This window comes from Borostomias antarcticus (assembly GCF_949987555.1).
Source record: "Borostomias antarcticus genome assembly, chromosome: 2".
NCBI classification, from domain to species: domain Eukaryota; kingdom Metazoa; phylum Chordata; class Actinopteri; order Stomiiformes; family Stomiidae; genus Borostomias; species Borostomias antarcticus.
In genome coordinates this window covers 38,094,334-38,107,570 of record NC_140235.1, presented here as the reverse complement: position 1 = coordinate 38,107,570, position 13,237 = coordinate 38,094,334, and the positions used below count along the sequence as shown (strand labels likewise).

Here is a 13,237-nt window from a genome sequence, read left to right as displayed (position 1 = left end):
CGTGTGCGCCGTGGCCTCCTTTTGGAATATGAACCGTGCCACTTTCCCTTCAATATTATATGATCTCCAACGACCAGTTAAATATAGTGTAATGAAACTGCCAATGTTCCCATAGTGCAGGGATAATGCCCCGGCCGTGGTGCCTCAGATAGAGAGACAGATATGTCCGGGTTGTATCAGCTAAAAACACCTGCAGAGGTGAATGAGGTACTGTAAGTGTCATATCAAGACGCACAAGACCAGACCGATTTACATCAGTCCGTGTAAAGAGAGAGAGAGAGAGAGAGAGAGAGAGAGGGGGAGGGAGAGAGAGAGAGAGAGAGAGAGAGAGGGAGGGAGAGAGAGAGAGAGAGAGAGGGAGAGAGAGAGAGAGAGAAAGAGGGAGAGAGAGAGAGCCTTTATCTAAAAGTATAGATGATAGAACGGAGGTGAATGAGGTACTGTAAGTGTCATATCAAGACGCACAAGACCAGACCGATTTACATCAGTCCGTGTAAAGAGGGAGAGAGAGAGAGAGAGAGAGAGAGAGAGAGGGGGAGTGAGAGAGAAAGAGAGAGAGAGAGAGAGAGGGAGGGAGAGAGAGAGAGAGAGAGGGAGAGAGAGAGAGAGAGAGAGAGAGAGAGAGAGGGGGAGAGAGAGAGAGAGAGAGAGAGAGAGAGAGAGAGAGAGAGAGAGAGAGCCTTTATCTAAAAGTATAGATGATAGAACGGAGCATGTTTTGAAGACACAAGAGAGACTGCAGTCCGCTTTTCAATGTTAAGGCCAATTTATTATTTTGAATGGGTCGTAATCTTATCGCAGAAACTGTAAAATATGTTGCACGCCATTTCTGCGTTTATGGTTCACGCTACACATCTGCTTCACATCTATTGTATAGTCCAGCCCAGTTTGTGCGCAAACTTTTGAGTGCCATACTGTACAACAAACCGATCGCACAGCGACAATCCACAATGGCGTCTGTTAATCTGTCAAATCTTTACGCAACACGCCACGACATGACTTTTGTCTGTGACGTGACATACAGCACTTTAAATTGACCTTTAATGTGCACTTGCTTCAGATAAGTCTGATGGAAAAAAACAGTTTAAAGCATCAGCTGTCTTTTAATAAGGCGTTGAGCTACAGTATACATGTATGAATTGCATTTATATAGCGCCCTTCATGATACCCAGAGCGCTTTACAGAGTCCAGTATTTATTCTGACAGTCATACCGGTGGTGGTCAGCTACATCTGTAACCACAGCTGCCCTGGGGCAGACTGACAGAAGCGTGGCTGCCAATCAGCGCCTACGGCCCCTCCGACCACCACCACCACCACCAACGTTCATTCATTGCATGTCTTTATGATGGTGGGGGAAGCCGGAGTACCCGGAGGGAACCATGCAGGCACAGGGAGAACATGCAAACTGGACCTGGAACCACCGGGATTCGAACCCAGGACCTTCTTGCTGTGAGGCGGCGGTGCTAACCACTGAGCCACCGTGTTGCACCGTGCTAGATGTTGGCTTTAAACAGCAAACTGAGACGAGTTCAACAGTGAGGACGCTTCAAAAACTACTGCACTAATTACTCGCCTGTTAGTCTACTAGCTGTGATTGGCTGTGATTAAACACAAATACAGATTAGACATCTTTACAAGCCAGAGACAGATACCGTTCTTGCATTGTTAAACTTTAATTCCCTGAGTTATTAGTCACTCATAAACCATCTTACAGTAGGCGCAGGATTTGTTCAGATTAGATTAGTGAGCCATTTACTTTTGGATAAATGACTCACTCCTTCATCTAAATCCACATGAGGGAACATTAGGGTCTTTGACACGTATATCAGTTATAATCTGCGTAATTAAAACGCCTGCATCAGATCTCGACACTCTGCTGAAAGGTTGTATAACTCAGCATGTTGGGATTCGTAGCCGGGCTTCGTGATCGTAGGGCGCTAGAAGGTGAACACAGAAAGACCTTGTCGGTGGAATTCTCTTGTCGGTGGAATTTCCAAAGTGCTGTATGTAAAACTACGGCCAGGTCCACACGTTTCTCAGCGTTCCCGGAAATTCCTCTCGCACCCCGGCGCCGCTCTGCATCGGGAGTGGCTGGGGAGCGGCCCGGCGAGATCAAAGGCTACCCCCCTGTACCGAGCTCGCCTCTCTGGGCGCGTGAGCAGGGTTCACAGGGGTGAGAACCGTGGAGGCCAGGGGAGGCACCAGGCCCCCACAGCCCCAAAACTCATTTCAGAGGCACTGTCTAAAGGTTAATGTTCACCTGCAGAGGAGAGAGAGAGAGGGAGAGAGAGAGGGAGGGAGGTAGAGAGGGAGGGAGAGAGGGAGGGAGGGAGGGAGGGAGAGGGGAAAACTGGAGGGAACAGAGAGCTTCAAAGCTTTTTGGGATGCCTTCCTGCTAGCTAGGATTCAGGGATCTGTCTGGAAAAAAGCATCACCTGATCTGAAAGAAATTCCAGCTTTTCCACTCAACAAACCAGAAAGCCTGTATTCACATTAAGAGCATTCAGCACTCTAATTTCTACTCTCATTTGTAGAACAAATACACACACATACAAAACATCACAATATTTCCAGCTGTGCACAAAATATGACAGGACTTGAATAGGAACCCTCCTTCCTTTCAGTCGGTATAGATATGGAAACCGAAACAGCCACAGCTCAAATACGCAGTGTTTGGCCACATTTTCAAGGCACACCATAAACGCAGCAAAATGGTTTCAGAATGAGCGAGGGTTATTGGAAAACGGAAATGCGACCACCGCGCACGCCGCAATCTCGGCCCACACACCATTACAATGAAGGCTTGCTGCACTAGATAAATTGATCCACAAAATTACATTTGAATCACCAAGCCACAACAGGGGGGTGGGGGGGGGTGGGGGTGGGGGGTCCATGGAAAGTATAGATCCTGTGTACTGCTGTTCTGACCACATTAAGAAAGCACGGAGATGCACCATGCTGAGTCACCCCCTTTTCCGACTGCTCGCCTCTGCCATCGTGCAGCAGCTGCTCCCATTGTGGGCATCGTCCGTACCGCCCGAGTTCCTGACTGTGACCTTGTGCTTATCAGATCTGACAGGCTCCGCCCCCTCAGGGGGATAGGTAGCGTTTATAAATACCACCATCTCCTGCGCTGCAGTGTACATTTCATCAACTCCTCGGGATGAAACACCCTTCCGAACCACACTTTTCCGCACTATGAAATGGCTTTCTTTTTTTATTAGAACCCAGAGCCTGCATGGCGGCGGGCGGGGAGAGGGGGGGGGGGGGTATATCTGGTTTATGTAGAGAACTCGACCCGAGGCCTCCGACCTTGTAAAAAGCATTAAGGCTGAACAGAGTGGGGGCCGATGTACCGTAAAGCCTGCGTTCGCGACAACGCGGCCTCCCACCACCTCCCAGACAGCCTCGGTGCTCCACGCCATCGCGGATTTAATCTCATCATCAGTAAATGTGACTGAAGCAAGTTGGCAGACGATCCTTTTTTGTTTGGCGATGCAGCTCACATCCCTGTGTTCTCTAACGCGTGGGCCCCTGCAAGGGCTCGGTTCTGTGATTCGCTCGGACGGCGAGGGCATCAAAAAGCAGCCTTTTATGAGTGTGCTCTAGACACTGAGAGAATGTGAATTAGAAATATAAAAAGAGACAGAGCAAGATAAAAAAGCGGGCGATAACGGGAGAGAGGGGAGATTAAGTGCGATTGAATAAGCAGTGGCTGGTGTCCAACGGGGAATCAGATAAAATGCAAATGTCCGCCACGAGGAACTGCTGATCCGGAAAATCAACATTGGTGTGCTGGTGCTGGATAAACACCAATATTTGCCGACCGGCTTCTATTTGTTTGATATTGGTAAACATTGACGAAGGTTTCACAATGTGGAATTGGAGGAAGTGGATGGGAACAAAGAGGAAGATACACAGAACCCAAGATCTGCATTAGAATAACTTGATATATAATAATAGGAGTGAAGGGAATGATAGTAATGTGGAAGATGAGAGAATAGTCACAGATAAAGCAGTATGATGGATAGATTTGATGACGGATGGATGGAGAGATGGAAATCGATAGCGGCTAGAACCTCGATTGGACCGCATGGGATCTCTTGGCCTCTGTGGAGTGCCCTTCAGAGTAAAATGCAATATTCACCTACGCTCACTCACTCAAGCAGACACACACACACACACAACACAACACAAAGACACACACACAAACAATAATCGCGTCAATATCAACATCAATAACCCCGCAGAGGACATGACCCATGACCTGTGACTTTGCTGCCCGTATCCTGCCACCAAAATGAGGTGCGAAGCATTCCCCCCCCCCAAAAAAAAAATAATTCAAGGTGATCATTCAAAATCATGAAGACACAGAGACAGGAGATGAAAAGTAATCCTCCCTCCATTGAAAGAATCCTATTTGGGAAATAATTGGGCCATTATGGTGGCGGGCAGCGTGTCATTATATTTTCATTTGAGGGCCGCCTCTTACCCGGACGAGCCTCTACGCCACGGAGAGAGCGCGGAGGAAGGGGGCCGGGGGGGGGGGGATGGGGGGGCTGCCCATTAGACTAACGTGGAATTGAGGAAACGTCACGGTCCCCGGACCCTAATTCCCTGGTTAGGGATCTCGGAGAACGATATCACACGCCTGCCGCCGCCTCGGCCCGCCTCCCCGGGGTACGATCGAGAGCGGCACGCCCCGGAGTCGGCGCGGACGACTCCAGCGCGCCGTGACTCGTCCCGGGCCGAGTCCGGGTTCCGCCGGCGGCTGTGACGTCACACCGCGGGACCTATGCTAGACGTGCACCGGCGCTGCGCCTTCGCTGGTATTCTATAAGCGCATCTTATAGAATAGCATCAACAGCCTCTTTTAACCGGCGGATTTGACCTCGAAGCACATCCGTCCATCGCCTGGAGACCCCGCCTCCGGGGACCTCGGGCCAGCGCGCTCGCTAGCGGATGATGGAAATCTCCGCGCTCACATCTCTGTGAAGGTGAGCGGACGAGGTCACCGTCGAACCCGCTCTCGGAAAAAGGGGGGGGAAGGGGGGGGCTGTTGCTACAGCCGTCACGTAAATATCCTCCCCCAGGGACGAGACACGGTGTCAGTGTCACCTGTCCGGAGGGTCGTCCCCGATGGCCTTTTTAAACGGACCCGCTGTAGGGTTATTAAACACTGGGGGAAATGCATGTCTGCAAGGAGAGGGCTGAATGTGAACAAGTTGCAGCCTTGATAACGTATGGGCTATAATAAACACTACGATAACCAGACCAGGTGGACATGACAGACACACACACACACACACACACTCACAAACACACTCGACAAATGTAAGCCTTAGCCTGGTACCGCAGCCAGTTCACTAGCAAAGGTCAATTGGCAGCAGTGCTGGTCTGTACTGGGCTAGGCTAGGCTAGGCTAGGCTAGGCTGGGCTAGGCTGCACTCTGCTGGGCCGGGCTGCACTCTGCTGAGCAGAGCTGGGCTAGGTTGGCTGAGCAGCTCAGACAAAGCTCCTAGAACCAAGAAGACACTTATTGGGTTTGACTATGGAGGCGCAGCGTATTGATCGGCTATGGATCTAGTCCACTTTGCCTCTGTGTGGTTAGGAGAGCCAGCAGTTCAGGCCCTAGCACTGGCCCGCCTTAATTAGTCCCCCAAGCGAGCATAGACAAACTTTGCGCTCGCAGAGGAAGATTACACCGCGGAGAGATTCCCCCAGCGTCCACTGGCTGAGCTGCCCCTCATCGATTGGCTCACTCTATTACTTTCCTTTCTATTTTTTCTCTATAAAGATTCCAATCAGCCTGGTCGGTCTTTGGGTAAACCACGCACAGGTGGCGATGAAGAGAGGAGACGCAGGAGAGAACGGAACGGAGCAAAAAATGGAGATGGGGGCTCAGGGATGCATGCTGGGTAATTGGGGTTTCATCCCCCATCATCCCCCGTCTTTTATCTGGACCCTGTTTTGGATCACTGATATCCAACACGCCGCGACACTTTAGAGAGGAAGAGGTTACCAAGCGAGCAGATCGCGAAGATGGCCGTTCGAGTGCGTCCAGATGTCCAGATGACTACGGGCGAGCGGAAGGTGGCGACGATTAGAATCTATGGATGTGTTCATTCGTGTAAATTGAAACGCATTAAGATAAGCCCCTCTTGGGACCTGTTGTCTGAGCAAACTAGCCCTGACATTAACAGCTTAAACCGTTTGGCTTAAGCTGTTATTCTGGTCAGGTCCGCTGAGGGGAAGGAACGCTAGGTCCCACATGAGACGCTTTCTGCATCAAAGCTGCTCTTTGCTATTTTCACATTTCCAATCCCAGGCCTGTTCATTTCAGCTTGACATTTCAATTCTCGATGTGTTTGTACCGTTCATTTCTGCGTATATAAACCTTGTCAGGACACGTGTACCGGCTGGGTTTGGAGACCGCGGCCAAAGTGACACTTACAAGAACTGTGCAACTCCAGGAGAAACTGACCATTATTCATTTGATTCGGAGCGCTGTGCGACCGGCTACTGCCCTCGCTTCCGACTGCTAAGCGATGCTGCTTAATCAGCTGCCAATGGCGTCTTGACATCCGCGGTAACCCTGGTAACCTCATCACTCTGTAGTGTAAATGTTGATCAAATATGTATGTATGCATGCTCGCAATACATGCGGATGAGGCCGCACCACTCGAACAAGCCGATCACAGCACGGGGCGGTGAAGATGAGAACTGAACATATCGGGGCGTCGGCGTGTCTACTAAACGTTCGCTTATTCGGAGACGCCGCCCTCTGCCTCTCTAACGTATGGGCGGGGCAGGCGAGAGCCCCGCCTCCGTGGCTGCCGGCTAGCACGTCCTCGCGGCTTTGAAGGTCTGAGCCACCGGTTGAAAACGAATGAGATGAAACGGAGGCAGAGATAGGAAGGGCTCTTTATCGATTCTGCTCCCCGTGTTGTGAAACAAAGGTGGTCTTAGATGAATGTGGGCGCATCGATAGAAACAATAGATGTTATCTGTCTTAATGACAAACTGGAGTCCTTGGCTGAAAGGGATCGTCCTCGGAGCTGGCCCTCTCTGTGTAACCGTGCTAGCGCATTGCTTTCTCACAGCGCCGACAATTAACATTAGCCCAGGACATCTCCCCGAATAAACATAATTAAGATTCTCCTGTTCCGACGCAATATCTACTTTGCCTATAGACAGGACGAGAAAGAATTCCGAAGCACTTCTGGTAGAATGAAAAGACAACAGTGGATACGAGGGGGGGGGGAAGGTGTTGGGGGGGGGGCAGGGGGGGGCTTGCATAACCAACAATGTTCACTTGGATTTCACTTTTAAATGAATAGTAATTTGTTTTCATTTAAATGTAAATCAGGTGGAGCAAATGGAATTACATTGACACTCATGGGTGGAATAAACCGATGTGGCCATCCACCGCACCACACCCCGTACTGCAGGGTTAGACCCACACGCCCACTCGCTCTTTACTTGGGGGGGCGGGGAGGGGGGGGTGGAGGCCAGGGCAGAACCACCTCGAGGGCTGGACGATCAAAAGCGATGCGCCTTTGCATGGGTGCCCACTCCTCCCCCCCCCCACCCCCTTCTCCTTTCCTCTCGTACTCTCAGTTACAGTGCTCTCACATGGGTTTGTATTCTGATTAGACCCATAATGCATTCCTGTCACAGACGCAGGCGGGAAGAGAGGGGTGGGGGGGGGGGGGGGGGTTGCAGCAGTGAATCATGGGGCCTGTCTGTCAGCTGCTGCAGACACAGGTGTGCCTCCCGTTCCCCGTGGGGCCTCCGCTCCTTCCCAGCAGGAGGCTGGCTGTACCACACCCCCGAAAAAAACACTAAAAGATTTGAACAAAAGCAAAGCCCTCTCCGGGGATGAGCGTCTCGCTAAACGCCTACAGCGATGCGAAACCACCGAATCCGGGCTTTTCTGCAGTGGATATAGAAAGCTGAAGCAGACTGAATAAACATGTTTTAACGCCGTTTTTCAACTCGATAACGAATTGAAACCTTCAACGAGTTTAGGGTTATGGTTGAATTGCACTATCGTTTTCCAGTAAGACTGGTGAATAACACGCTTGTGTTGGAGGCAGATCGTGCACACTCACTTGAAAGCTTCTATTGAATACTAATATTGCATTAGGACATTTCTGCAGTTGAGCATTCCTGATTCAGATGGAAAGAAAGAGGGAGAGAGAGTGAGAGAGAGAGAGAGGGGAGGGGGGGGGTATCTTCAAAGGCCCTTGGAAATTCACTTCCCGTTTCTTTGTGAGTAAAAAAAGTGCTTTGTGGGTTTTTACAAGCTGTGAGCCCGAGGATAGAGTCATGCTGCTGGTGTACGGCATCCACCAAGGGCCCTTTAATCCATCTCATCCTGCACCACAAAAGCGCCAGGAAGCCTCTGGAGCAGGATACGGCCGCAATGAAATATGCCTGGAAAACAACATGGCCGACCGCTCCTTTCACCAGACGCGGAGCCCCGATCTCGTCCGTGCAGGAGAGAGCAGCGGACCTCATTGGGATTCACAGGGGGGGGGGACTGGAGATACAGGGTGGGGGGTCACGGGTGGCCAACTAGCCATCTACAGCAGCCATGCGCTCCGTGGTGGTTCTACGTCTCCTGGTTCCATCGTGGTTCTAGCAGTCTTCCCTGTCCCGTCCATAATAGGACTGTGGTCTGATCAGCTAATTAGAGAGGCATCCAGATGCAGCCAAAGCCAAATAAGTGGATTTCAAATCTCCACCAGACTAGTATTTATCCATGATTCGACTGGTGGTGGTATGAAATAGCCTCTGAAATACTTGGGAAATACTCAATTTAATATATGAGTATATATTAAAATATATATAGCCATATTTTGCCATATATATATATAGCCATATTTATAGAGAGCAAGTGTGGCTAGTGTTTCTCAACACTAGTATCTTGATCAGTTAAGGTCATATTAATGACCATTACATGATATGAATTTCATGCCATTGGTCCACTGTCAAAACGAATAGCCGAGGCTATTGATGAATAAATCGATAGGTCTCTCTCATACACCAAATTAAATGCTTGTCCTTTTCCATCAATTACTCAAATGACTTTGTCATGTGTCCTGACACAGAAACAGCCCAAATGTAATCATTTTGACTTATGAAATCGATTAGATTTCTTCCTTCCTTCCTTAGCAGTTTGAAGTGTTTTGGATGGGCATGTGCAGTAGCCTACTGTTTGAGTGTGGTGTTGCTGTTTGCAAGCCATCAGCCCCCGTGGACTCACCCAGGCCATATCAAGAATGGTGTCAATGTTGTCTAAGTGCATTGTTATTGATCTAGCCCGGTTAGGTCTTTACTTCCTCCCATCCGAGACCAAACCTTCTAAACACACACACACACAAACGCATGCACACACACACACACGCTAACATACACACACACTTTCTTTTTTTTCCCGCAGACTCAAAGCCATTAAATATTTATTTGTTTTTGATTACTCTCGAGAAGCATTCGTCAGGGAGTGAGGTGACATATGCTTGGTGCCGTTGACGAACTCTGACGAAAACGATCAGATACCCCGGCATGCCCCTCTGCTCCCCTCCTGCCTCCCCTTATCTATCCGCCTTCTTTTCTTCCTCCGCTCTCTCTCTCTTTTCCTGCTCTGTCGTCTCCCTCCTTCCCTCCATCCGGGGAGCTTAGCGATTGTCTCCACAGACGAAGCATTTGTCACTGCAACAATCTGCTGAAACCCAATTACAGTGACGGGAGATGCCAGGGAGGGAGGGGGGGGGGGGGGAACATTAGAGGGGAAGGTATATCTATGAAATGAAAAGCATTTTGGAGGACAGTTGGGCATTTGGCATAATTGTGTAGGGGGGGGGGGTTGAGAATTGTCAAATGAGAGACAGAGAGAGAGGAGAGGGGGGGGGGGGGGGTGCCACTGCTTGACGTTTGAAGTCATCATTAATGGTGTGAATCTTGCCATTGTGGCGATGCCCTTGAGTCAGGCAGCGAGGCAGTGAATGGTGGATTGTGGATGGCCGGTTATCTCCAAGGCTCCCCTTTCACTGAAACGCTTGACAGAAGCGGCGGTAGCGGCCCGAGTCCCCGGTCGAACGCCGAGCTCCAAGGCTGCGCGCTGCGCGGCGCCGGCGGCGCGGGGACGAGTGGCGAACCTGCAGCAGGCTGAGGGAAGAAGTGACAATACTTGAGGCTCACGCCGCCTCGCGACGAAAACGTGCGTGCGCACGTAAACAAAACGTAGGGTCACGTGTGCGCACGCGCGCACACACATACTGTACACACATGCATACACACACACTCACACACACACAAGTTCTAACCAACCGCAGGGAAATCTCTTAGATGATAACAGCCAATCTAAGCCATCAGAGATTCCCTATGGAGATGTACAATGAACCGCAGATGCACAGGCTGACTAACAAGACAGAAATTTCAGTAATCCACAGATCCATCCGTACACATACATATTGCATACACAATGAGAGATTACAGCCCGTGAATTAGAATTAGTCTTGCTATTTCAACTGAGCTACATTGTGCTCCAATCAAATGTAGACACCAGAGGGATTATGAAACAGCATCACGTTTCATCTCAGCACCATCATCCATCATCATCATCATCATCATCATCGGTAATTTAATTGTAGATTAACTTACTGCACCTGTCAAAGCTGTATTCTTGATTTGACTAGCTTTCAATGCACAACCACTAAAACAAACACATATCCTACTGTATTTCAATAGCAGTCTACAGCTGGTGCCAATCTATCTCAGAGATTTATCTTGCAGGGTTGTCAAAAAGGTTTTAAAAGACTGAATATTGAAACAATTCAGTTATTCCCCCCTTAATGGTAGTGAAACTGCTTAGGTAATATCATTTTAACATGGTAGCAGTAGATACAATCTACCACATGCCTCACAAAAGAACCCAGCTGAATCCCAGCCTTGTGGTGAATTCCTCTCATGTGAAAATCAAATCGTTGGAATCAAAACAGTGGCTTAAGAGGTCACGTAGCCGCCGCCATATTTGGGGGGGATAAATAAAACATGGCTTCTCCACAGATGACTCCATTTATTCATGTCTCTCTCTCCATCTCTCATATCAAGATGGCGAGTCACAACAGAAACATCAAAAGCCTGTCAAACCCACCATCGGTCCGGCCCGTCGCTGCACAAAACACTCGCTCCATCTCTCTGCATCTGTGGTCTCTGCCATTGTGTTTCTGAAATACTGTACCATGAAAAGAAACACAACACACAACAATAACAGTTGTGGCACACTATCGCCCGACGCAAGGCGGAACGCACAAGAGAAGTGGATCATTTTTATCAATTGTCTTGGAGTTTTCATGTCATTTCGTCTTTGAGATGGAGATCGTTAGGGTGGAGAGCTGTTGATGCCAAAATCAATCTTAATGAAACAAGGGTGCGAATGACAATAAGGGTTAATTACAAGCTTGGAAGGATGAATCAAATGTATTTGTAATGGACTAAAGGTCAAAGTATAGCCATCGCTTCCAGCCCTGAAGCAGAATAAATTCCTAATCTAATATTTATATTATTCAGATTCTCCATGATCTCCCTACTTAGGTGCAAAACTGAAGCCCTGAGGGATAATTTGCTAATTGACTTGCAAATGGCTCATTGTAATAAATGGTATAAGTTAAATGGATGTCAGAGGGTCGGGTTTGATTTAATGGGGAGAAACCAGGGATACTGATGGCCCATTGTTAGACCAAGATAGGACTTTAATAGTGTAAGACATTTTTAATTGATATCAACCTGGCAATGGAAAAAAGACAATTCTTCTGATGATAAAAGATGTGAAGCACCATTCTCCTTTTAATGCTCCAATATTTGCCAAAGTTAAAAGAAATGAACGGTGATAGATCTTTAGGTAGCCAAGTAAAACAATAAAACCTATAGGCAAGGCTTAACTGATTTCAGAATCAGAGCTCGTGTTAATCCGAAACAATGATTGAGATCCGAACCCATCGACCTCCCGCGCTGACCGATCAAAATGAACAGCAGCCCTGGCTTCTCTGCAGTCCGTGTACAGGGTGTGAGAATCGTGGGCTAGAAGCCATATCACAAGACCTTTCCCATTAATGCTTTGGCACTTTGTATCTAGCACGGGCGACGGCGTCCATTCTAAATAGCCTACACCGTTAGTGTGTCCACCGTTAGGTCTACTATTACTGTAGACTAGGCCTACCAACGAGCAGTTCTCAGCCTTGTGGAAAAGTGTGCTAATCTAATTCTAAAGTAGTTTGATGCGTATGAAAACATGGGAAACTGTTATTAACTGAACAAAGGCTGCACGTTATGCTAAAAAGTGAATTGAAATAGAGTTTAATCACAAGCCAAATCCATTGTTCGCGTGCGGTTGTCACTGTACGTTATCATGTAGTCTACAAGCCTGCCTGTTGCTTAATGAGGTGACAGGTCAGTGCGCTCAAAGACCAGTCACTGAGGGTAATGGAACTATGATAGATATATAGGCTACTATTTAAAAACAATAAACCAGTCTCGAAAACAGATACTCGCTTATGTTCCACAATCAAACATGCAAGTTCAGGTGTGCGTCAACATACAATGCAAGTTGCCAGCGGGATTTAGGATTCAGTTGAAACTGAGATGTAGGCTACCCTTCAAGTTTCAAATACTTTCCATTTTGGGGCTAACAGCACATTATAAACCAGCACACAATAAACATTCACACAGCTCCAGTTTTTGACACAGCGACATCAGTTTTTCGCTGATTCCATACGGAGATAACAACAGCAGCAGATCGATAGATACTACATGCATCCCTACCTCTTGCCACTGTGGTCGGGACCAGCAAACCCAGGAGCGCAAGGATGCCGAAACTCACGCAGCATCCTCCCCAGAACTGTCCCATCACTGCCCCGGTCGTCTTCCTCCCCAACGGAACCGGGAGTGGTGCGCGTGGGTCTCAAGCATTTGTCGTGGTTGACAGTGTCGCCGGTAACAGGTCACCTGCACTCATAACGTTCACACCGGTGTTGTCTGTCGCCGCCTCAGCCCGGACGGGTGAGAAGCTACATCTCGGAGACGCGCGGTTAGTGGAACGGTGTGCGCGCTTCGGCTGCCGCTTTAGCTTGTGAGGGAGAGGGAAATAATTGAGCAGCGCTGGCCAATCACTCGCAGCTAGCTCTCGGGGTGGAGAGAAGAGAGAGAGAGAGAGAGAGAGAGAGAGAGAGA

General features: G+C 48.9%; 1 protein-coding gene across 1 annotated transcript in view; it reads right to left on the bottom strand.

The window, feature by feature from the left end:
- Window positions 1-12,914, bottom strand: part of LOC311323054 (netrin receptor UNC5D-like) — a gene marked incomplete at both ends in the record, with an annotated part of 139,417 nt that extends 126,503 nt beyond the window's left edge. The window contains one exon of the mRNA XM_084455188.1: window positions 12,830-12,914. Coding sequence (XP_084311314.1) covers window positions 12,830-12,914 — 85 coding nt within the window. The remainder of the gene's footprint in view (window positions 1-12,829) is intronic.
- Between the last annotated feature and the right edge of the window lie 323 nt (window positions 12,915-13,237).